Source organism: Protopterus annectens, chromosome 2.part0 (assembly GCF_019279795.1).
Source record: "Protopterus annectens isolate FY-2018-M chromosome 2.part0, PAN1.0, whole genome shotgun sequence".
Lineage (NCBI taxonomy): Eukaryota > Metazoa > Chordata > Ceratodontiformes > Protopteridae > Protopterus > Protopterus annectens.
In genome coordinates, this window is record NC_056728.1 from 1,810,748,793 (window position 1) to 1,810,775,038 (window position 26,246).

Sequence of the window (26,246 nt, forward strand, 5' to 3'; positions counted from 1 at the left end):
TGTGGGAAATATATTGGAGGGCATTCTACCTGGAGAAGCTGGAGTGGAGTTGGTGTGTGTGTGTGTGTGTGTGTGTGTATGTGTGTGTGTGTGTGTGTGTGTGTGTGTGTGTGTGTGTGTGTGTGTGTGTGTGTGTGTGTGTGTGTGTGTGTGTGTGTGTGTGTGAAGTTTTAGTTGAATTTATCAGCCAGTAGATTTGCTACGTCACCCTTATCGGTGAAGATGGCACCATTCAACACCAGCTCAGCACACTGTTGTGTGCTACATTTAAGGTTCTGGACATAGCTGAAGAAGGCCTTGTGACTGTCATTAACCTGATTTTGTAAGTGGCCTTGTTGGACTTAGACTTCTTAATTTCTTGTTTAATTGTATAAGAGAGCACTTGACTTTTAAGAGAGCTGCTCTTCCTGATTTTCGCCATGAGTTTTTTTCTTTTATTACCAAAATGGGAGAGTGCTGTATCCGTCCCCTGAGTCACATCCTGCTGTTTAGGTGAGGATTTCACCAGTGAAGGTTTTTAATGTTTGTTTTGGTTTTACTTCTGGTAGGTACATCAGCCTCTATGTAGCCATGCACATGTATGTATAACGAAACTGTGAATAATTCTGCATAGGTAGCTGTGGTCTTGGGTTAGGAGAAGCCTTGAATTTTGACAAGCTGTCACTTAAAAGGATGTAGTTTGCCTTAAACTAGTTCCTAACTGTTACTGGTTTAGCTGGATTTTTGGGGTTTATTTTTACTTCAAAGGAGACAGTTTTGTGATCCGAACTCACTAGTGAGGATGTGACTCCATGGAGGGGTACAACACTCTCCCATGTTGGTAAGTACCAGATCTAGTATATCTCATCCTTTGGTTGGAGTATGCAATATCTGCTCCAGGGGGGTTGTGAAAACAAAGTCCAGAAAGCATTGTGCAAGTGAGTTTCAGACAGTGCAATTTTCTCAGTCTATACAGGGATAGTTAGTCACCCATAGAGTGTTTGGTTTGATGATGAGAGCCTCTAGTAAGTAAAAGTAAGAGCTGTGAAACTCTAGGGGCATAGATGATAACCAGTAGACGTGATATAGTAAGGGACCTTATCTATGGTGATGGACCTTGTCTAAAGGTCCCTAATACTTGAAATTGCCTCATCAAGGTAGTTTGTTTAAGTTGTTTTATTGTAGCATTACACTAACAAGCAATCTTTGTTGATGTTATTAGATCAGGAGTTTAGCAGTGCCCTCTCTGACACAAACACAGAGAAAGTGAATTTTATTTATAAAACTTCCCGTAGAACTGAAACCTGTAACTTACTGTGGGTAAAACAAATCCATTGAATGGAGACAAGCTTAGAGCTGCTGGTTTGTAGATCAAAGAGCACTACTCTCAAATCTTAGCATAATCTAACCTAGACTAGTGCCAAACCCAAGCGACCACCCAAGGAGACTTCTGTATAACCCAGCCCATGACTTATAGTTGCCTAACCAAATACAGGTCCAGACAACATGGATATGCAATTTCCAAATGTCTCTGTAGCCACTGGGTGGATACGGGCATCCTGAGACAATGTAGCAGTTGTCTCATGTTCAAAGACAATCATTTAATCCTTAAAGAAACAGGCAATATTGTACTTGAGGGCCTCACCAGATGCGCAGTAGCAAGCACCGCCCAAAACCCACCCCCGTGATATGTCATTCATGAATATGCATTCCCTCTGAATGTACAACAAAATGTAAAAAGAAAACAGTAGTTTCACAAGGAGTCCTTACTAATTAATAGTGGAGTCCTTTATTTCATTTGGAGTTTGCTTTTAATTTAAAACAAGCTGTGGGAACCAATCTGGTAACCATTTTCATTCCTGCATTCAGACCACAGCGCTAAAATTTGCATTTATAAACTTAGTATAAGTAAGCAAATAAATAAATGGGACAAAAATGCAGACATCATGGGAATTTTTATTATTTGTAAAATTTATTTGACAAATAGTTATTAAACTAAAGCTGCATCAATGCGTTTTAAAGACATAAACAAATGCAAGTTATTTGTTGATTACAGCTCTATTTCTTCTGCTGCAAAAAGGAACAGGGCAGCAGAGGTACTGAATACTCTTTAAACATAGAATAAATGGGATTTGCCAATGATTCATTTAAAATACTAATAATAAATCCAAACAGATCCTCTCAATAAGTAATATTAAGGCACACATAATTTTAATACTTAAAATTTTAACTTGATTGGTATGTTCCGCATATTATATACCTACTACCTCTGTCACAATTGTTTTGAGAATAGGACTGTCACAGGCCAGTTTCATAATTTACAGACTATTAACCAGTTCTGCATCAAGATGCATAACCCGGGTCTACCGCATCTGTCACTCAATTCGCGACACGCCCACTTCTGCATGAAACGAACTGGTGAGGCCCTCAAGTACAATATCGCCAAGAAACAAACACAGTATGGGAGAGATGCACAGACAAAATTTCATTGGAGGCAAAAATCTCACATACAAACAAGATTGTCAAGAGCACACACTGTGTTCATTACACACATAGACCATACCAAACAAAGTCCTATGCACGGGGGAATGCACGGTCCCAACCATGTAAATGAAAAACAAAAGTAGACCAGCAAGAGCAGACCAAGATGTGAAAAATAAATCAATCCTTTATTAACAGACCGGTTTCGGCATAAACTGCCTTCTTCAGTGTAGGACAAACAGAAAATGCCCTGTTGACATATGTAATATATACAAAATGTAAACCAATAGGCAAACAGAAATCATGAATATGCATGAAACAATAAAAAATGTAAAATGCAACCAAAACCTAAAATGTTTCTTCATACAAAAAAGAACTAATATTGAAAAGTCAGTATAACACCCAAAATTATTCATAAGACTTAAATATTGTGGAAAACATAAGACATCCTAGGACTTAGTGTATTCACAAGTTGGAATTGATATAAAAAACAAAATGGTACCAAGGTGCCGAATAGGAAAGTGTAAAAATACTTTCCTGAAAGAAATGCACCAACAATGAACTGGTACCAATAATAAACTGTTGAGAATCATGTAAAAATACAAATTACAAGTAGATAATTCATCATGGCAATAATGAAAGTGTACACATATTTTCCTGAAATAAATACACCAAAAATGAACTTACACCAGTAATAAACAGTTGAGAATCATATAAAGATTGCAAGTAGGCTGTCCATCATGCTAGTAATGAAAGATGATTTGAAAAAAATATCCACAGAACTGTCATGCCTCAAATATTTTCATCATAACAAATGATGAACCTCCACAGAATAAGATATAGTAACGATGTTTGAAAACTGAGGAACAACAAATATTCATAGTATAAAACTGGACATGCAATATCCATCCATATCATAGACAAAGAAATCCAGTATAAACAACCAACTAAAGGTAATCATTAAGACCAGGAGGGAAAAGACCCCCTAAAGTAATGATCCAGTATTTCTCTTTGTGATCCAAGAGACCATGCCAACCCTGTTTGTGACTACGATCGCCTGTAATACGATCAATAATCATAAAACTAAACTTGGCCTGCGGATGTTTGAGAGTATGTTGGTACAAAGCACTAGTAGGTTTGTGATTCTTAATATCACTGCGATGTTCATTCATTCTAGATCTAAGGGGCCTGGAAGTTTGGCCCACATAAAACACACCGCAGTAGCAGGTTGCTAGGTACACAACCCAATCATTACCACAGTTACCAAATGTTTTAATGTTATAAATTTGGCTGGTATTGCGACTTGAGAATTCTTTGGACTTATTCATCAGTGAACAAGACCCACAATGGCCACAGGGAAAAGAACCAAATAACTCTTCACCATGTACTGTAAGTTGTTTGTGGGTAGTGCCCCCACTACCTATGTGTTTGTAATGAGATAAGTAGGAACCCAATGTTTTTCCACGTTTGTAAGCAAAACGACATTGTTGCCCCAAAAGTGACCTAAGATGGTCGTTGGCAAGCAAGATATTCCAATGTTTGTTAATAGTGTTCCTTATCATATTGATATTTCTACCATAGGTAGTGATGAATCGTATAGGGGTTCCCAATGTAGCATTTTTCTCCATTTTATATTCCAACAGCTTTTCCCGGTTAATTCGGTTGACCCTACATCTGGCTAAGTTAATGTCTTTGTTGTCATAACCCCTGCTGGTAAATCTGTTACATAAATCCATGCTAGCTGATTCATATTCAGCATCTTTAGAACTAAGGCGCTTAATACGCATGAATTGTGACACAGGAATACTCCTGATAGTGTGGCGTGGGTGCATGCTGGAAGCATGTAGCAAGGTGTTATATTGTGGGTACTTACGGAAAACCTTACTAGATAATGTAAGGTCCTGGTTTTTCGTGATAGTAACATCCAAAAAATTGATCATATCCTGATCATATGTTAATGAAAATTCCAGTCCCCATATGTTACTATTGAGATATTCAACAAATTCACGTAAGTAAACCAAATCCGCACGCCACACTAACCAGCAGTCATCCAGATAACGTCGCCAGATGTCCATCTCTACCTGATAAATATTATGTGAATTATCATAAATCATGTACTCCTCAAAATAAGCCATGAAAAGGTCAGCATAAATGGGAGCGAAAGACGCCCCCATTGCTGTACCTTGCAATTGCCAATAACACTGGCCTTGAAAATACAGCACATTTTTATTGAGTACATGTTCTGACAAACAAATGAGTAAGGTATTAAACCCGGGTGAGTACAGATTCGCCCTGTTGAGCCAATATTGAAGAGATTGTAGGCCTGCCCAATGTGGAATACTGGTGTATAAGGCCTTCACATCTAAGGTACACATATACCATCCTGGTTCTAACTGGGTATCCTGAATAATCTGTAAGAATTGGGTTGTGTCCTGCAACCTTGACCTAATGTGGTAATTCATTGGAATCAGGTTTTTCCCAAAGGGGGTGACGACACATTTTTTGGCATTGAGCTTAAGGCCATGGTTCTGACATCAGTCATTGGTCTCAGTGAGGCCATTCTTTAGGATTTCAACATAATTTGGGGAGTTAGTAATAGCTCCCAACTTGCAATAGTCTGCAAACTTTGTCAGCCAGAGTCCCTTCGTGTTGGCCTGGACTTCAGAGAAGTAGATACCAAACAGGAGAGGACCCAGGATCGAACCCTGTGGGACTCCACTTGTGACTAGTCAGCAGTCTGACTTGGAGTCATCTACTTTCACACTGTGGGTTCTATCTGTGAGCCAGTTTGCAACCCACCTAGTGATATAGGGGTTGATGCCAAGCTTAGTGAGTTTTTCTGATTCCTGAGTGAGGAATGGTATCAAAAACCTTGGCCAGATTAAGATAGGCTGCATGAACCACATTGCCTTCATCCACAGCTCTGGTGACTGACTCAAAGAAGTCGACCAAGTTGAGCAGGCAAGATCTACCCTTCACAAAACCAAACTGTGTGGGATCCAGAGTTGGACATTCCCTATATCCTTGTTTATTAGGTCCATGATGATGCGCTCCATAGCTTTGCATATCAGACTCATCAGGCTAATGTGGCGATAGTTCCCAGGGTCTCTGTGGAGAGGAGTGACTGTAGTATTGCACCATTTGGTAGGGACAAAGCCTGAGGTGAGGCTGTGATTGAACAGGGCACACAGGCGAGATGCCAGTTCACTCCATAGTTCATGTAGAAACAACCAGGATATTGTCAGGTCCCATAGAAGCTGTATTCTTGGCCTTGGACAGTGCTGTTTTAACCTGTGCAGCAGTAATACTGGGTGCCTGGCAATCTACTGGTATTGTGATTGGTCCTTTGGGGGGTGGAGAGGGGTAAAGTTGGCAATGAATCTGTTGGCCAGTATACTGGCAATATATGTTGGCTCGGTATAGGAGGTACCATTGCACAGTAGCTCAGAACACATCTGGGTATTGCCAGGGAGATTCTTTACATAACTATAGAAGGCCTTGTGTTTGTCTTTACTATCTGCTGGAAATTTGTTTTCATAGCTAGCTTTAGAGGATTTGATGAGGGATCTCATCTTTTTGTTGAGGCCGATAAGGGAGTTTTTCCACTCTTGGGACTTCACCTTATTCCGCATCAGTTTCCTTCTTCTGTTGTAGAGTTTGTTTATGGCAGGGGACCACCAGATTGGCTTCCTTTTTTTGGAGGAGAGTGTCTTGGTTCTATTGGGTATGGCGAGATCCATGCATTTGTGTATGTGTTCTTGCAGTGCATTGGTGTATGATTCTGCGGTCATGCAACTATTCTTAATGTGCATGGGTGCCGTGAAGTTAGCCACCTCTGTTTTTAGGAGCCCAAAGTTAGCTTTGGAGACGTTTTTCATGGTGGTTACCTTTGCAGAAGCGGTGGGAGGGATGTGAATTTCCAAGGTGATTAGTTTGTGGTCAGATCTAACCAGGGAGGAGCTGACTACTAGTGCAAAGCAATGGTCACCCATGTTAGTTATGACCAGGCCAAGGATGTTGCTACCTCTAGTGGGGGTAAGAACCAGCTGGTCCAGGGCATTAGAATTAATGAAATCCAAGAAACATTGGGCAAGTGTATTGGTACATGAGTAGTTTACTCAGTTAATGGAGGGCTAGTTGAAGTCGCCTAGTAAGAGAGTGTTAGGTTGGACCCTAATATTCTCCGGGGTGCTTAGGAACGTGGAGTGGAAGTCCTGGGACATGGTTGGGGACCTGTAGCAGGCTAAAACTTGAATTTCTGCCTTACCCAATGTTAACTGCACCTGAAGTATCTCTGATGTGTTATGTTGGGCTACCAGTCTGGAGGTGTGCGCATCCTTTACGAATATGGAAACACCACCGACTTTGGAGTTTCGGTCCAAGTTCTGGGGCCAAAAGGTGTGGAATGAGTTATAGCCTGGTAGTGCAGGGTTGCTTTCTGCTGCCTTGAACCAGGTCTCTGTTACAGCACATATGTCGATGTTCTCCATTTTAAGGAGTGCGGAACACAGTAAAAGCCCCCAAAAGGGCCCGGGGAAAAGCCAAATCCTTTACCAGTCTTAATTTTTTTGGGGTACCCCATACCATGTTTTGAATCGGAAATTCATCCCAGGTCTGTCTCCCATGCCCAAACTAACATACCTCCCCCACATAATCTCTAGAAACTTACTAACTAACATACCTCCCTCCTTATAATTGCCCATGATACATAGAGACATAATTAAGTTGGATTGCATGGCTAAGCTTATAAAGGCCTGGTGGTTGTTAGCTAAATCTATACCTATGAACTTATGAACTTGCACATAAATGAGCTCTGTGGTTTCATAGGTTCATAGGTTCATAGGTGTGTACTAGGCTAATGGCTCTGGGGCCTTTACAAGCCTAGCCATAGGATTATCCTGGCATACTGCCACCAGACCTTAGTTTCCAGTGCCTCTGTTGAGTAGAGCCACTGAAGTTATCCCTGGGGTGAATTTTCTGTTTCCCTTCCACTCATCAAGATTTCTCTTGAAATGGGTCAGTGAGGTGCTCTGCTTGACATGTATAGGAAGTCTGTTCCAAAGCATGGGCAGTCTCTGGGTTATGAACTTGCCCCTCCGGCATGTTCTGTTAATTGTGGTGATGAGGTTGAGGTCTCTGGAGTGTGTGGTGCGAAGGGATTGGGATTTCTTTAGATGTAGCATTTCTAACAGAGCTGGGTCAGACATAGCTTTGTAAGTCAAGCAGAGATTGCCTCTAAGTAGGCGATATGAGATAGAGAATAGTTGGAGATTTTTTAGTCTGTCCATATAGGACAAGTGTTTAAGGCCTAGGATCCTCTTTGTGAGTACTTCTGTGGCCTCTCCAGTTGTTGCAGGTGTCTAGTGAGGTACATGCCAAATGGGACATTGTACTCGATGATTGGCCTAATGAGGGAAGAGTAGAGGGAGACAATGACCTCTTTCTTCCTGGATGCAAAACCCGTAGTAATGAGATGTACCACATAAAAGGACTTTCTGACCACAGTGGCAATGTGGTGATCAAAAAGAGAGGTTGCTGTCAACCTGTGTTCCCAGATTTCTTATAACGTATTCTGTGTTCAGTGGACTACCATCAATGTGGTAATTCATTGGAATCAGGTTTTTCCCAAAGGGGGTGACGACACATTTTTTGGCATTGAGCTTAAGGCCATGGTTCTGACATCAGTCATTGGTCTCAGTGAGGCCATTCTTTAAGATTTCAACATAATTTGGGGAGTTAGTAATAGCTCCCAACTTGCAATAGTCTGCAAACTTTGTCAGCCAGAGTCCCTTCATGTTGGCCTGGACTTCAGAGAAGTAGATACCAAACAGGAGAGGACCCAGGATCGAACCCTGTGGGACTCCACTTGTGACTAGTCAGCAGTCTGACTTGGAGTCATCTACTTTCACACTGTGGGTTCTATCTGTGAGCCAGTTTGCAACCCACCTAGTGATATAGGGGTTGATGCCAAGCTTAGTGAGTTTTTCTGATTCCCGAGTGAGGAATGGTATCAAAAACCTTGGCCAGATTAAGATAGGCTGCATGAACCACATTGCCTTCATCCACAGCTCTGGTGACTGACTCAAAGAAGTCGACCAAGTTGAGCAGGCATGATCTACCCTTCACAAAACCAAACTGTGTGGGATCCAGAGTTGGACATTCCCTATATCCTTGTTTATTAGGTCCATGATGATGCGCTCCATAGCTTTGCATATCAGACTCATCAGGCTAATGTGGCGATAGTTTCCAGGGTCTCTGTGGAGAGGAGTGACTGTAGTATTGCACCATTTGGTAGGGACAAAGCCTGAGGTGAGGCTGTGATTGAACAGGGCACACAGGCGAGATGCCAGTTCACTCCATAGTTCATGTAGAAAACAACCAGGGATATTGTCAGGTCCCATAGAAGCTGTATTCTTGGCCTTGGACAGTGCTGTTTTAACCTGTGCAGCAGTAATACTGGGTGCCTGGCAATCTACTGGTATTGTGATTGGTCCTTTGGGGGGTGGAGAGGGGTAAAGTTGGCAATGAATCTGTTGGCCAGTATACTGGCAATATATGTTGGCTCGGTATAAGAGGTACCATTGCACAGTAGCTCAGAACAAATCTGGGTATTGCCAGGGAGATTCTTTACATAACTATAGAAGGCCTTGTGTTTGTCTTTACTATCTGCTGGAAATCTGTTTTCATAGCTAGCTTTAGAGGATTTGATGAGGGATCTCATCTTTTTGTTGAGGCTGATAAGGGAGTTTTTCCACTCTTGGGACTTCACCTTATTCCGCATCAGTTTCCTCCTTCTGTTGTAGAGTTTGTTTATGGCAGGGGACCACCAGATTGGCTTCCTTTTTTTGGAGGAGAGTGTCTTGGTTCTATTGGGTATGACGAGATCCATGCATTTGTGTACGTGTTCTTGCAGTGCATTGGTGTATGATTCTGCGGTCATGCAACTATTCTTAATGTGCATGGGTGCCGTGAAGTTAGCCACCTCTGTTTTTAGGAGCCCAAAGTTAGCTTTGGAGACATTTTTCATGGTGGTTACCTTTGCAGAAGCGGTGGGAGGGATGTGAATTTCCAAGGTGATTAGTTTGTGGTCAGATCTAACCAGGGAGAAGCTGACTACTAGTGCAAAGCAATGGTCACCCATGTTAGTTATGACCAGGCCAAGGATGTTGCTACCTCTAGTGGGGGTAAGAACCAGCTGGTCCAGGGCATTAGAATTAATGAAATCCAAGAAACATTGGGCAAGTGTATTGGTACATGAGTAGTTTACTCAGTTAATGGAGGGCTAGTTGAAGTCGCCTAGTAAGAGAGTGTTAGGTTGGACCCTAATATTCTCCGGGGTGCTTAGGAACGTGGAGTGGAAGTCCTGGGACATGGTTGGGGACCTGTAGCAGGCTACAACTTGAATTGCTGCCTTACCCAATGTTAACTGCACCTGAAGTATCTCTGATGTGTTATGTTGGGCTACCAGTCTGGAGGTGTGCGCATCCTTTACGAATATGGAAACACCACCGACTTTGGAGTTTTGGTCCAAGTTCTGGGGCCAAAAGGTGTGGAATGAGTTATAGCCTGGTAGTGCAGGGGTGCTTTCTGCTGCCTTGAACCAGGTCTCTGTTACAGCACAAATGTCGATGTTCTCCATTTTAAGGAGTGCTTCAAGCGATTGCATTTTGAGATTTAGACTTCTAGCGTTGAGCAGCATGACCCTCAGATTGCATTTGTTTGTAGCTGTTATGGTGGTAATTTGGTCTTAGAACACCACCTAAAAAGGGGCTATAGTGGTGGCAAGAGCCTTGGCCAATATCCGGAAGCCCAGGGGTGACAGATGCAGGCCATCTCTGGTAAAGCATCATGGTCTGTCAGTCAAGTCATCCCAGGCAGACAGATACTGGATCCCCTTAGAATGACACCAGAAACTTAGCCAATTATATTTCTGGGTGATGGCAGGATGCTGCTCAGGGCTAGCATCATACCCGCCTGGGCTACATAATCCGAGAGCTCCTCCATGTCTCTTTTTATGTAATCCAGGGAGGTATGTCTCAGATCATTCACACCACATGTACAATGACAGAGTCATATTTGTACCTGTTGTTGAGGGACCTGAGTGTTTGCGTTATGTGGTGGATCCTGGCACTTGACAGGCAGCTGACTGTTACTTTCTCCTTATTCAACCTAGTGAGTGGGACATCAGTGTGCCTCACTATCGAGTCACCTATGACTAGTGTGTTGGGCATGCTGTTTTGCCTTAGGGGCTTTGGTTGAGTGGCACACTGTTTACAAGAGTTATCTGTCTCGTGATTAGTGTTGTGTTGTGGTGGTCGAGTGCATTTCTGCCTTGGAGGTCTCTGCTGCTTGGGAAGATTTTTATTGATAGCCTCCATGAATGTGGGTGTGTGGTTTGTGTTTTTATGTGAAGGCAGTGCTGGTGTGTGTTCTGGCGGGCTATGTGTTCCATATGGTGTGGTGCAAGTGTTGACCTTCTCCTCTTGACCAGCTATTCCGGTCTTGGCTGGAGAGTGCATGGTTTCCAGTTTGGATATATAAGTGCATCTCTCGCAAGTATGTGTGTTGGAAGGTAAGAGGAGCGGGTTGTGGGTATACATGAGGCAGTTGATACATTGCCTCAGGATGCCCAAGTTCACCAGGTTAATAGGAGAAAGCACAGGGAACTGACCTTTAGACATGCCTGGAGGGGTGGGCATTGATAATACGTACTGGATATGTTTCCTTGTAGAATGTTTAGTGCTGGTAGCACTTTTGTGTGCTACAATAATTGCTACAAGAAGTCTGGTAAAGTGCTAGATTAATAATCTAGTATAAGTGCAGAAGAGGGGAGAACTAGTAGATCTAAGGGAAAAATTAAAGAACAGACTCTGACATCGCTCAGAAGCTTACAAGCAGTCCTGGATAAAGCAAGTCTGTATCTGAATTAGACTAGTTACAGGAAAGGTGGGAAAAAGCACAAATGTGGGATTTTAAACCGGAAAGTTGAGAGAGATGGAAAAACTGTCCAAACGGCCAACAAACTACAATTTCTGGGCCAGGAACGACTCCTCTTGTGGTAGATAGGCTACCTAGTGCTTACCACTCCCACTGATAAGCTAGAAGGCTTCCATCCAACACAGAAAGGCTTGGGGGGGGGGCTCAGAAGCTGACAAACAGTCTTGGACACAGCAAATCTGTATCTGGATTAGACTAATTACAGAAAAGGGGGGAAACAACCGCAAACTCAGGATTTTAAGCCAGAAAGTTGAAAGGGGATGAAAGAAAGTTGGGGGTATGCTTGTTGTTAACGTAGATCAAGACATCTTCACCTTTGGTTCTAGTCTGTGCTGTTGTTGGGCAGAATATGTGGAAGGCACTGTAGCTGGAGTTCTTTTTATGGCTTTAAACTAAATCTCGGTCAGGGAAAAGATGTCTATATTCACCAGAGTGAGGAGAGCTTGATGGGTGTGGACATTTTTTTATGTAGGCTCATACCTTTGAGCAGTAACACATTAAGGTTGCTTGGAGACTTTATCAGTACTCTTGTTGGTGCAGCCATACCTAGACATGACTGATTTGCCCACTATTACTAAGTACCAGAATACTACGTAGAGGGTCTGCTTTATTTAACTTTCTTGGCTTTACTCATTTTGAAGAATTGCCATAGGCTGCTACATAAAATATTGGTTAAGGAACATATTTGAAAATATGAACTAGTTCAAATTTTGCCTCAGCCACTTGCATCATTCAGTTCAGAAATCATTTTGTTTTCAGCATGTCAGTTTACTCATGTATTCTCATGAAAAAAAACTGAAAGAAAACAGCATGCAACTTTACTGAAATATTGTAGGCAAATATATCTAAAAATAAAATGGTGCATTTATAGTATGTTTTAGATAAATTTCATATTGTATGGTTGCAAGTATAACCCAAAATAGAACTCACTCTTTCTTTCTGGAAAGGAGGAGGCAGTCATTAAAGAGATGAAGGTAAACCATTCTTGTTGAGAGCTTGAACTTTGACCCAGAGACATTCATTGACTGAGTATCCACCTCAGTCAGCTCACCATGTTTCACAAGCCAGCGTGATTGTGAGATTAATGGAAATATCTGTAAAGAATAAAAAGAAAGTAAATTCTGAGCACTTAACTGAACCCTAGTGTTGTTTTGAAGCCTGAATACTGTTCTAGAAAGTGACAATAACAAGCATCTTATTTTTGTTTTATAACTGATTATGAACGTGCATAAAACAAAAATGTCATTTACTAATATCTTTCATTTGAATATCATTGCCACAGTCACCCCATCTCATTCTGTGTACTTAGATCAGATGAGTGGATGAATAGTGTTTTCTTCTTTCTGGCTCCACCTCTCCATAAATATCCATATTTACACATTACTAATGTGCCTCTTTTTCATTAAATCCCTCACCCAGTATGACAGCAAAAATATTATAGGCCAGTGTGGTTAGAAGTCAAGTAACATATGATAAAACAAAATTAAATAGTTGTGACTGCCAAATTTACTTATGTCTCTATTCTATTGATTGAGAAGTAAGTCAATAAATAAATAAATAATAAAACTTGAGATGCAACTTTTAATCTTAAATTTAAACACCTGACTGTTCTCAAGTCTGAAAGAAGAAGAAAAAAGGGAGAAGAGTGACCTTTCAACAATACTGTCAGTAAACGTGCCGTGCCCTTTCTGTTTGTATGCAAAAACGTTGCTCATGATGCATGTTACAGTGCAACTTCGGTAAGAGAGTCTCACAAAAGGAAGCCACTACGCTGATTTGAAAATGAAGCACACCCAGTCCACAAAATAATGTTCAGAAGTCAATGCATTGTACCAGTTGAACAGGTAGCAGTAGACATAAGGACTTAACTGAAGCACCCAAACAGAGTGTGAGTGGAAGCAGCTCCTGAAGTGTAAGAGTGGTGTGGGGAAGTGCCAGAGATATACAACTGAAGGGTGGGATAGTACTTAAAGTTGAAATAATGGGAGCATCAAAATATGTTCAACTTTTTTACTTCTAAAACAATAGCTAGCATGCTTGCAAGATGTGGGATTTACAGAGAAGTGCTATGTGCCTTTGCAGTGCTAATTTTCAAGGGGGTGTTGCGCAGAGCTACATAGCTAATCAGACATGTATTACACATTGACTAGCACTGGTAATCCATCTAAAGGACCGTGTAATAATTGAAAATCATAATGCTAACAAGAAAATCAGTACTAGTCTGCACAAGGATTGTAGCAGCACTAGAGTGTGATACATAACTGATATGATATGTAACACGAGGAAGACAAGGTAGTGTGGCTTAGTCACTATACAGTTATGTGCACAATGTCGCTGCCATGTAGCTTCATCTCACAGTATCGCAGGATCATAGGAAGATACTATCCTAATGGCCTTGTGGCCCTTACAAGGCTACACAAGTTCTACTCTTATTTCCATGATCAGCACCTATTGCCCCTGTCTAAGAGGGACACAGACTCAGACACAGACACAGACCCCGGGGTAAATTTATGGTTATCCATCCAATCATCCAGATTGTGTTTGAAGAGGGCCAATGAGATGCTCTGTTTGACATGAAGAGGGAGTCTGCTCCAAACATGTGGTAACCTCTATGAGACAAATCTGTCCCTCCAGCAGGTTCTATTAATGTCACATACCAGGTTAAGGTCTTTAGAGCAAGTAACTTGTGTACCATTTGACTTGCGGATATGCAGCATTTCCAATAAAGTAGGGTCAGAGATGGCCTTATATGCAAGGCAGAGATCACCTCTGAGTAATCTGTATGAAACAAAATAAAGTGCCAATGACGTCAGATGATCCACATAAGACAGATGCTGAGGACCTTGAATTTTCCGTGTAAGGAACCTTTGTGGTCTCTCCAGTTACTGCAGGTGCTTGGAAAGGTACAAACCAAAAGGCAATTGTACTCAATTATTGGCCCAATGAGGGAAGAGCACAGAGAGGTTATAGCTTCTTTTTTTCCTGGAGGCAATGCCCTTACTTATGAGATAAGCAAAACAGAATGCACTTCCTGCCACTGTGGAGACATGGTTATCAAAGGTAAGGTTGCTGTCAACCTGTGTGCCCAGGTCTCTCACCACTGAGTGTGTACTTAGGGTGTTGCTACTGATGTGGTGGTTAGCAGGAACATCGCTCTTACCAAAAGGGATGATGATACATTTTTTTGCATTGAGTTTAAGGCCATGATTTTAGAACCAATCATTTGTTTGTGTAAGACCCTCTTGTAGGATGTTGACATCATTTGGAGATTCTATGACCGGTCCCAGTTTGCAGTCATCAGCAAACTTTGTCAGTCACAGATCTTTAGTTTTTGCTTGTACTTCAGATAAATCGCCTCCAAACTGTAGAGGTACTAGGACTGATCCCTGTGGAACACCACTCATTTCAGGTCTGCTCTTGGAGGTGGATTCCGCTATTTTGAGTATATGTGTTCTATCAGTGAGCCAGTTAGTGACCCATCAAATAATATAAGGGTTGATACCTAGCTGGGTGAGTTTATCAATGATGCCTGAGTGGGGGATAGTGTCAACAGCCTTGGGTAAGTCTAGGTAGGCTATATGCACAGATTTCCCCTTGTCCAGGGACTTGGTGACTGTCTCAAAGAAGTCCACCAGGTTTAAGAGGCATGATTGTGCTCTGACAAATACAAACTGAGTAGGGTCAAGTGTTTGGAGATTACCTGTATCTTTGTTGATAAGATCCATGATAATTTGCTCCATGGCCTTGCAGATAAGGCTAGTTAGGATAATAGGTCTATAGTTCCTAGGGTCAGTGGAAGCACCACCTTTGTGCGAGGGAATAACGGTGGGCATTTTCCATTCAGCTGGGATGAAGCTGGTGCTTAGACTATGACTCAAAAGAGTACCCAGATGGTGTTATCAGGTCCATTTATAAAAATCTTTAGAAAAATTTCAAACACTATAGAACTATACTTGTGATTAATTTTTGAAATATTACATTATTTTCATTGTGTACACTTATGTTTTTACATTCATATCAAAATAAGAAATAAAACTTACCCAGGTCTGGATGGGTAGTACTTGAATGTCTGATACTTATATGTTTGAAAGTTTTTATGAATGGGTTCTGAACAATATGCTTTTTGTTGTAAGTTTTGTAAGTTTTAAAAAAAACTTTTATTTTCACAGAATGGTTAATTTTAGTATACACTATGACTGTCAATTGATTAATAGTTTAATTGTGCATAAATGGGGGGGGTTGATTGGCCGATTTTTATATAAATGAAGTGTGTTGCATAACATAATTGTTCTGATAAGGTCGGGGATTTACGCAGATGAACGCGCTTAACCTGCATTTGGGCTGTAATAGCTTTTATTACTTGACACATTGGATTAATAAACCAGTTTGCACCCTTTTTGTGGTGCACTGTTGTTTGTGATGTTATCAGGTCCCATAGATGTATTTTTGACCTTAGAGAGGGCATTTACATCCTACTCTTTAGCTATACAAGGTAGGGAACATGTGGTAGGGATGTCATGGGGTACATGTGGCAGTGACAGGGAGTGAAATTTTCACAGAACCTGTTGGCCAACATGTTAGCTATGTCCACAGGCTCAGTATATGTGGTGTCATTAACTACCAGTTAGACACAAATCTGGGCCTTTCCTTTTAGATTATGGATAATCTGGGCCTTTCCTTTTAGATTATGGATGTAACTAAAGAATGCCTTATGGTTGTCCTTAGCTGAGGAAGCTAATTTGGATTTGTAGTTTGCTTTGGAGGACTTCACAAGAAGTCTTATTTTCTTGCTTAAGCTGAGGAGGGAGTGTTTCCAGATTAGAGCCCACTCCCACTTAATCTTAGACAGCAATGTCTTCCTCTTATTGTAAAGCCTGTTAATGGCAGTTGTCCACCAGGCATGTTTGCTCTTCCTTAAGGAACTTGTTTTGGTCCTATCAGGTATGTCCTAGTCAATGCAGTTATACAGGTGTTTGTATAATACATTGGAGTAGAACTCAGCATAGTTTACAGTTACATCTGAGGAGTGAACCTATTTATACCATCCTGTAAGAGGTTATAATCTGCATTGGAGAAGTTTTTTAGTTTAGTTGCTGCTGGGGGGTAATAGTTACTTAGAACGAGAATGGTTTGTGGTCAGATTTCACCAGGGAAGACCTCACAGTGGGGGTGCTACAGTGGTCCCCCATATTGATAAGTACCAGATCCAGGATGCTGGCACCCTTTGTGGGAGTGTCATCCAGCTGGTCCAGGCACTGGGAGTTAACGAAGTCAAGGAAGCTTCAGGCAAGTGAGTTTGTGTGAGAGTAATTTACGCAGTCAATGGATGGGTAGTTAAAGTTATCCAAACCCATGGTGTTTGGATGTATCTTGATAGACTCAAGATGATTCAAATAGGTAGGTGTCCTGATTCATCGAAGGGATCCTGTAGCTGGCAATGACTTGAATAGGTGCCCTACCAACAGTTAATTGCACCTGAAGTACCTCCAGGAAATCATATTGTTTAATCAATCAGGAAGTGTATTTATCTTTAATAAATATTCACACATTGCCTCCTTTAGTTTTCACTCCTTCAGTTTGTGGTCTGAATGTATGGAAGGAGGTGTAACCCAGTAGGCCTGAGGTGTTCTCCACAGCTTTGAACCAGGTCTCTGTGACTGCACAAATGGCTGCGTCTTCCAAGGTGAGGACTGCTTCCAGTAAGTGCAGTTTCATGCTAAGACTCCTAGCGTTTAGCAGCACAACCTTGAAGTTGTTTTTAGATTGAGTTTTTACATTGGGAACTTTGTCCTTGAGACACTGCCTAAAAATGGCAATATGGGGGTGGCAAGATCCTTAGCCAGTAGCCAAAATGCCAGGGGTGACAGGTGAAGGCCATCTCCAGTAAAGCATCGAGGTCTGTCAATCATGTCATCCCAGGCTGATGGATACTGGATCCCCTCAGAATGACACCAGAAACTAAGCCAATTATTGAAGTCAATAATTTTCTGTTTGTATTGTGGCATCATCCTAGGTAAAGGTAAAATGCTCCTTAAGGCTAGGGACATACCTACCTGAGACACATAGTCCGAGAACTCAGTCATGTCTTTCTTCTTATACTCCAGAGAAGTATGTCTTAAGTTGTTCACATAAATATGGACTATCATAACAGTACCTGTTGTTGACAGACTTGAGTGCATGTGTGATATGGCGGATCCTGGCACCTGACAGACAGCTGACAGTGACCTTTTCCTTATCCAGCCTGGTGAGACGGACATCTGTGTGTCTCATGATAGAATCACTTATGATGAATATGTTTGATTTTGTGTTTTGCCTTAAGGGCTTGAGGGGTGAGACACTGGCACATGAGCTATTATGTGTAGTGTGTTTTGCACAGGAAGGATTATGTGTAGTGTGTTTCTCTTTGTGTTTTGGAGGTCTTTGGTGTTTAGGTATGTTTCTGGTAAAGGCTTCCACATATGTAAGTATGTGTGATGTTGGTGTGGATGGAGTAGGAGGTGAGATGTGCATGCTGATAGCTCACTCATTGTCATATGTACTGACTGATATATGAGAGAGCATGGATTCAAGGTTCTTAATATAGTTGCATCTCTCACATGTTGAGTTTGTATGGACTAGGAGTAGAGGGTTGTCGGTGAACATGAGGCAGTTACTACACTACCTCAGGATGCCCATGTCAACCAAGATGGATGGAGAAACTGTGGGAAATTGTATGTCCATAGTGTTAGTTAAATTTATATGGTCAGGAAAAGAGGTTGCACTTAGGAATAGCTAATGGGTGAGAGGTGTGTTGGTACCTCTGAGGCTAGGTTTAGTGTTCCACCTGACAGATAAGCAGGGCCATGAAAAACCTCTAGAGGACCAAAAGCAAAGTGCTAAGGGAAAATTTAACAAGCAAAATGTTTGCTTCTATAACCACCAATGGTAACCACCACTACATGGCATGAAGGTGCACTACATGCAAACAAACAAGCACAAATGGGGGGGCTTAAATAAAACAAGGGCCAGATTCATTAACGCTTACACTAAGTGTGCATGATATATATTCAAGAACATCCTTACCACATTTTTGTACTTTTCATTCAGAAAGACTGCACTAAGTGCACTTGCAGTCCAGACTTTGTGGTAACCATTATGAATCCCTGTTGATATTTAAAGCTGCAAGAAAATCAATAAGAAAACTAAAATAAGGAGGAAAAAAGCATGAGTTATGCCTGTGTTGTCTGTTCACTCAGAATGCTGCATACTTAGTGTACACCTAGTGTAAGCATTATTGAATCCCAGGGGAAGAAATCACCCTTTTAACTCAAACTAGCCAATAAGGACTCCCTGTTTGAGCTTCTAGTCCAATCACCTTCAATTAAATGGGACCCAGACAGCACTCTCCTCCCACAAAGGTGCAGAAGGGCCTTCCCCAACAAAGATGGCTTGAATTTGATGCTTAAAAGTCACAAAACAAACCCAGAAACAGCAAACCTGGAACTGGGCTATGCTACAGCTGAACTAGCACAATATACAGTAAAATGTGGCAATAAACAGTTCTGACAATTCAGACAGTAGAATGCAAATACAAATTAAAAGTGCAATACAAGAGCAAAAACATGCACTTATAGTTACTTGGAAGTAACAAATGCCTCAGATCTTTCAGTATCTCAGTGAAGAGTTGGTTTTAATGCTCAAGTGATACCAAACAGTCTATATTCAGCAAGTCTGAATCTGGCCTATGCTATAAAATGCAGAAGTACCAGAAATTCAAAATGCATAAAATCACACTCACAACAGCAAAAAAAGTTTAAATAAAGCAGCAATTCATTTGCAATTTCCAGCTTAGATGCGTGTAGGCCACACTCTCCTGCCACAAGAGTCTAGACCACAAAACTTCCTAATGTAAAACAACTGGTTTTGGAGCCCAAGTGCTTAAGTCAGAACTAAGATCCTTCAGAATAACAGACACAATATGCCTTCAACCAGCAATTTCCAGCTTAGAAGAGTGTAGGCTATTCCTCTCCTGCCAGAAGAGTTTAGAACAGAAAACTTCCTAATGTAAAGTGACTGGTTTTGAACCCAAGTGCATAAACCAGAATAAAGACACTTAGAATATTAGGCAAAATAAGCTTTTACCAGCAATTCCAAGCTTAGAAGTGTGTAGGCCACATTCTCCTGCCACAACAGTCTAGATCACAATCCTCTTAATGTAAAATAACTGGTTTGAAGCCTAAGTGCTTAAACCAGAACAAAGACGCTTTCAGAATAACAGACACAATGAGCCTTCAACCAGCAATTCCCAGCTTAAAAGGGTATAGGCTGTCCTCTTCTGCCACAAGAGTTTAGACCACAAATCTTCCTAATGTAAAATAACAGGTTTGGAAACCAAGTGCATAAACCAAACAAAGACATTTAGAACAACAGGCACAATAAGCCTTCACCCAGTAATTCCCAGCTCAGAAGAGCAGAGGCTACCCTCTCCTCTTACAAGAATGTAGACCGCAAACCTTCTTAATGTAAAATAACTGGCCTGAAGTCCAAGTCCTTAAACCAAAACTGAGAGGCTTAGAATAACAATTACAATGTAATAAGGCTACTAAAAGCAGTAATAAATGCAGCAGAATAAGGGCAATTGAACAGTTTTAAGAACAAGCAGCAAAAGCAAAATAAAGTAATAAAGTAGGAAGAGGCAAATACAGTAAAAGCAGCTGAATAAAATGTACTTTTTTGTTAAGTAGTAGGGGAGGAAACATAAGATAATTCAATGTTAAGAAACTAAGGGGGAGGGCCTTCCCAAATGATCTCACTGTACTCAGTAGAATGAGCTGATGTGATAAGACTGGGAGGAGTGTCCAATATCAAGTTTATAATAGAGGCATAGTGTCTTTGTCTGTCACAAGAATGTCAGCATAGCAACCATTGGATAGACCATTGTGAGTGTGCACAATAAATAATCATCCCTGAATATCATATAAAGGGGATAAAACAAGATAAGTAGGAAATAGGAAAAGAAAGAATAGCAATCAGAGGGAAACACATACAAGGACAACCATACATTTTGAAAGCTAGTGAGAGAAGGGTAATTTATGTAGAAAAAAAAACAACTTTTGTATATACAAAATATAATGGGAGGTAGGGAGGGTATCAAGAGAAGACTGTGCATGAGATGAAGAAGATTAAGTAACAGGGACAGACACAACATCCTGGCAAACTCGGGTCTATATTAAATTCTCGAAAGCCGACAATGTCGAACCTGAGAGAATCACGAGAATAGCGAAACTGCAGAACATCGAACAAGTAAACGGAAATCTCCGTAAGGGGAGATTTCCATTTACTTCAATGTAGTGTGGTCTCAGAGTTGGTATATTTAAGTAGCGGGGAGTGTTGGGGGTGCAGGGGGCTTGCCCCCCTGCCTACATCATTTAGTTTTTTTTTTGTTGTTTTTATTTTATTTTTTCTGAACATTCAATGTTTTAACAGTTCGATCACTAAAGGTCGACCTTTAGTGATTTGAACTGTTAAATATTCGATGTTCTAATATAGACCCGGCAAACTCATGTCAGGATCCACCCCTCACAAGGTTCCATCATGTTATCCAAATAAATGCTCTTGAAACTTCATGTGTAGGAAGAACAAGAAAGTGTTGCACCCCCTGATATACCAAGATGGAGCTCTATATTCCACTGTGGTTGAAACAACCATGGTCTTTCACTGGAGTAGGAAAATAGTAACCCTATGCACATATATGCACATTTCTAGATTATGTGATGCACCCTTTTGCTACTGTATCTCAATAGCATGATGAATGGTTATAATACTGCTGCAGCATGATGGTATGGATGTACATATGCCATATGTACAATTACAGTGGCCACATGCCTTGTTGTCACCACAACATGAACTGCTGTCACCAGTATATCAGGCTAGTGTAATGCACCATGACATTCACTGCTATCACCATGCACTGCTGTCACCAGTATTTCTGGCTAGTATAATGCACCATGATATTCATTAAAAACACCAGCACTAAGTAGCCCTTTTACTATTACTGCCACACCAATCAGGCCTTATTAGTGTGATATATGGCATCACAGCTCATTAATGTACTGCTGCAGAATACAGAAAAGTTAAGAAATGTTCAGTAGAAGTGCAGATTTACAGAGTTAAAAGGAATTTACAGAGTTAAAGAAGGAGTTAGTTTTGCCTCATAAATGACATCAGCCTGAACAACAATTCTCGTGGTAGATGCGAGCCACGCTGAGGCAGACATTGGGGTATACATGAAACTGGGAACCCAGGAAACTGGCACTGCCCTCTCTGCCTGGGGTTTTATGAGGGGGTGATATTGACAGCTATGTGCCATGGGACCCTTGAGAAGAACATGCCACAGGATAGGGGGTTCTAGGGCTACATGTTGAACCATGGCTACAGTATGCAATTGGGGTGACCTGGGTTTAGCACTAAATGCAGCTAATGAACAGGTACATAAATGGATGGGAATGGAAGTGACCATGGGTACAGTACAGAATTGAGGGAAGAGGCTGTACATAACATGGATGGTGGTAGTTAAACAAGTGCATAAAAAGGGGACTGTGGCCATAACTGTGAGCATTCCTCAGCATACACTGACCCTCATGTCTCTGTGGTGGTGGTTAGAAAATCTTTCTACCTTCCACAACTTATCCTTCACATAAACAGAACCAGTGGTAAAGCAATTACCTGCTCTATACTCGTAAACCTATATTACCATTCAACCCAAAATGGTGTGACAGCTACCTAACCAATGATGTTCTGTAGTCCTATCTCGCCCTCATTCTTACATATGTGTTCAGAGCCAATCCGCAGCTCCAACTCAGCTGATTACAAAGCTCAAAATCTCTGTTTGCTAGTGGCAAGGTAGGTATCCCATAATGCATTACTAACAATCCCCAGATCTCGTTTGCCACTCTACGAGTTCAGAAGTATTCTCTTTCTTGGCCGTGGCTAAGGTGGAATATTTTTTTCTTCCAATATTTATAGTGTTCTTTTCTGCTGTAAAGTTAGTTTATTATTAATAGCTTACTGTTGTTAACTTGCTAGTAGTTAGTTAGTTTTTTTCTGAATTTTTATTGCTAATTATTGTTGCTAATTGTTGGCCATTGCTTCTGCAAGCCTTTCTTTAGTGGTATCCCTTCATCATTGTTCATAGGTAGGTACTAGGCTATTAGCCCTAGGGCCTATATAAGCCTAGCTAAAAAGGTACCCTGGCTCTCGCCACCCAAGAAAATTATTTTCCTATTTGTTGTGCTAGTTATTGTCAATCTTTCTCAGGCATAGGTCCGTTTTTAGTTAGAGGACCTATTTTTGCCTTACTGTTGCTCGTTTCTTCTCTATCTCGCCTACCCCTCTGTTCAGGGCTAGGCCCATTTAAGTTAGAGGACCTAGTCCTCTATTGCCCTTCCCCCTTATGTGTTGTTTCTTGAGCAGGGCTAGGCTCGTTTAAGTTAGAGGACCTTGTCCTCTCTTCTTCTTCTTGTTTTTTTGCGGTTTACTATTATAGTCTGTTGTCGTTGTTTGTGGTAGTTATGTCTAAGGAATCTAAAGACCAGAAACCTTCGGGTTTTAAGAAATGTCATGAATGTTCACAAAAAAGGTCCCTCACTGACAGGCGTAGTATTTGTGTTTATTGTTTGGGAGGCATACATCTACAGGAGAAATATACCTTTTGCCATTCTTTTAGTTTCTGGGTTCTCCAGGATTGGAAGAACAAACTGATTTTGAAAGGTCTCATTAAACCTTCCTTTGAGGAGGATTTAGCTAGTTCTTCCTGTTCTCACTCCAGGTCTCCCTCTTCAAAAAAAGAGAAGGTTAAGTCGGTAAAAAGACAGTCTCCAACACCAACTGACAAATCAGGACCGCCAGAGAAAGTTGCCAAAGTTGTCAAACCTTCTACCTCTTCAGCTCCTCTGCCTTCGGTGCCAGTTGAGGTTATTGATATAAACCTTCCAGTTTTGGCCCCAAGTTTTTCGGAGCCTATAGCTGAATCCATACCTCAGAGCCGGTCAAAAGACTTACTATCGGTATCCCCAACACTTAGATTTCCAATTTTTCAGAGATCTCAATCCCCTACCTTGTCTTCCAGATCCTCCAGGAGTCTCTCTGATGAGGATGTTGAGAGGGTAGTGCGTAGACTTTTGGAGTTGTCGACGCTAGCAAAATTGTTGTTGGCTCTGACCAAATCAGTTCCGGAGCTGTCTAAGGTTGTATTACCTGCTTCTGTTCTTCCTCCAAGCCATGCTGGTCTTTCAGAGCCAGATCTATCGGTGCCTTTTGTTGTGGAACCGTTGGTTCCAGCACCCCAAGTGGTTTTCTCGGAGCCGAGTTCCACTCTGACACCTCCGGTGTCGTCCCTGGTGTCTAGGAGCCGAAGCTCACCAGTCGGCCTCAATGAGGATGCTTGGACCCGAACTTCTTCAGTTCTGAGCCTACATCTCGGATTGTCGGCTTGGCTGAGCTCAGATCCTACATCTGTCTCAGAGCCGATCGCTCCAGAGCTGGGGGCTACTTCTGCTTCTTTGGAACCGGTGGTGTCCTCAGAGCTGGAAGGAATCTGCCTTCGAGATGATGAGGAGCATGCTGTCTAGATCTTTAGCTCTACACAAGGGTACCGATGTTCTTCCCCCTTGAACCCCGACCTCTGTCTCAGCACCATCCCTCTCTCATGACAGCAGAGACCCGCAGCCTCAGGACCCCTCCTTGGGTGGCCTCCAGTCTTTGGAGACCTCCCCAAAATGCCCTTCTGAGGAGCCTCCGTGTTTGAAAACTTGCAATAGGAAGCATGTAGACTCCCCTGATGAGTCCATCACCTCTGACACTGACCTTGAGTAGTCAGAAGGGTCCCCTAGGTCATCCTCTGATGATATCTCCTTTGTAGATATCTTAGAGATCCTGAAACAGAGAGGCAGCTGGCCCACCTTCTGATGAGGAGTCAGTGTACCTGAAGGCTTTCGGGTCTCAACCTTCAGCCTCTTGAGTGTCTCCACCTTTTGATGAGCTGTTAGATTTGGTGAGTTGAAAGGTGTGGGAAACTCCTGAAACCGTGGAACCAGTCCCTAGAAGGCCGAACAAATTCCTTTCAGCTCCTAAGGAAAAGGAGTTTCTAACCAAAGGTGTGCCTGCAGATGCCATGGTAGTGGCAGCAGCCACAAAGAAGGAACTAGCAGAGACATCCTCATCTGTTCACCCACTGAACAAAGAGTCTCGAATGATGGATAGATACGGGAAGCATATTTTTTCTTCTGCGGCTCTTACAGTCAAATCGCTGAATGACCTCACCCATTTCATTTGGCTTCAAAGAGATCTCCTAAAAGAGCTGGGAGATACTCCCCAAAGTACTTTAACTGAAGGAGACCCTGAGAAGGTTACTGCTCAGTTGTCCACCTTAAACTCTATTGTTAACTCCTCCATGAGGCTGATATCTTACACAGCAGATGGAGTGAGTAGGGCAGCGGGTTCAGGAGTTTCCCTTAGGAGACACTCCTGGATGCACTTGAGTAACTTTGCAGAGCCCTTCAAATCTACATTTACCAATGCCCCCTTTGATGGTTCCTCTCTGTTTGGACCAAAGGTAAAAGACACACTCACCAGATGCGAGCAGGAAGGGAAGACTCTCTCTGCCATGGGAGTACATTTTTCCATCCCTTCTAGACCATACCCTAAAGGTCAGAGAGGGGGAAAAATGTGGTTCAAGAAATCTCAGAGATTTTTCCCAGATGCACAAGGTGATTCCTTCTCCAGAGGCAGAGGAGGAGGAAATAGTGGTAGACTTTGCCCTAGAGGTGGGGGGGGGGTCTGCAAAACTAGGGTGACAGCGATTCTTTTTGAGGACATCCCTATCAGCGCTCCTGATATGAGGCCCGGCTGCACATCTCTGGAGTCAGTCGGGGGTCGCTTATCTTTGTACCCAGAAGCCTGGCATGACATCACACAAGACAAGTGGATACAAAGGATAATTTCCAGAGGATACTCCTTACCCTTCTCTTTTCCACCTCATCTAACCAAGAGAATCCCAGAAGTTCCACCCAATCACAGGGATCAAGCAACTATAGAAGTCCAAAAGTTGCTTCAAAAGAGAGTCATCCAAACCATCCCCGCAGAACAGATAGGATTTGGAACTTACTCCAGATTCTTTTTAGTGCCAAAATGAACAGGGGACTGGAGGCCCATCTTGGATCTCAGCAAGTTAAATGAATCAGTGAAGAAGTCCAAGTTCCGAATGGTAACACTGCAGTCTATACTCCCTCTATTAGTGAAAGACAATTGGATATGCTCCACAGACCTCCAAGATGCGTACTACCACATAAAAATGGACAGAGCATCAAGGAGTCATTTACACTTCTGGCTGGGAGCCAGTCATTACCAATTTCATGCTCTGCCATTTGGTCTCACCACAGCCCCCAGGGTGTTCACCAAATGCATGGCGGTAGTAATGGCTCACTTGAGACGTCCTGGATTCCAAGTGTTTTCATACCTGGATGACTGGCTCCTGACAGCCACCACGAGGCACCTACTTCTACAGGCCAAGGATTCAACCATCCAAGTCTGTACTCAGCTAGGCATCACTATATATTGGAAAAAGTCTGTCTTGTCGCCCTCACAATATGTGACTTTTATAGGCACAGAAATAGACACAGTCACAATGATGGCTCACGTTCCTTCAGACAGAGTGCAAAATCTAAGGCAACAAATATACAGCCTGCTTCCCCAACACAAGGTCAATGCGAAGACAGTGCTCAAACTAATGGGAACCATGGCAACTACCATAA

The 26,246-nt window shown here is 42.0% G+C and overlaps 1 protein-coding gene across 1 annotated transcript in view; it reads right to left on the bottom strand.

Moving 5' to 3' along the window:
- Positions 1-26,246, bottom strand: part of LOC122793639 (rho guanine nucleotide exchange factor 19-like) — a 1,093,308-nt gene that overhangs the window by 79,594 nt on the left and 987,468 nt on the right. The window contains exon 12 of the mRNA XM_044061848.1: positions 12,388-12,551. Within this exon, the coding sequence (XP_043917783.1) occupies positions 12,388-12,551 (164 nt within the window). The remainder of the gene's footprint in view (positions 1-12,387; positions 12,552-26,246) is intronic.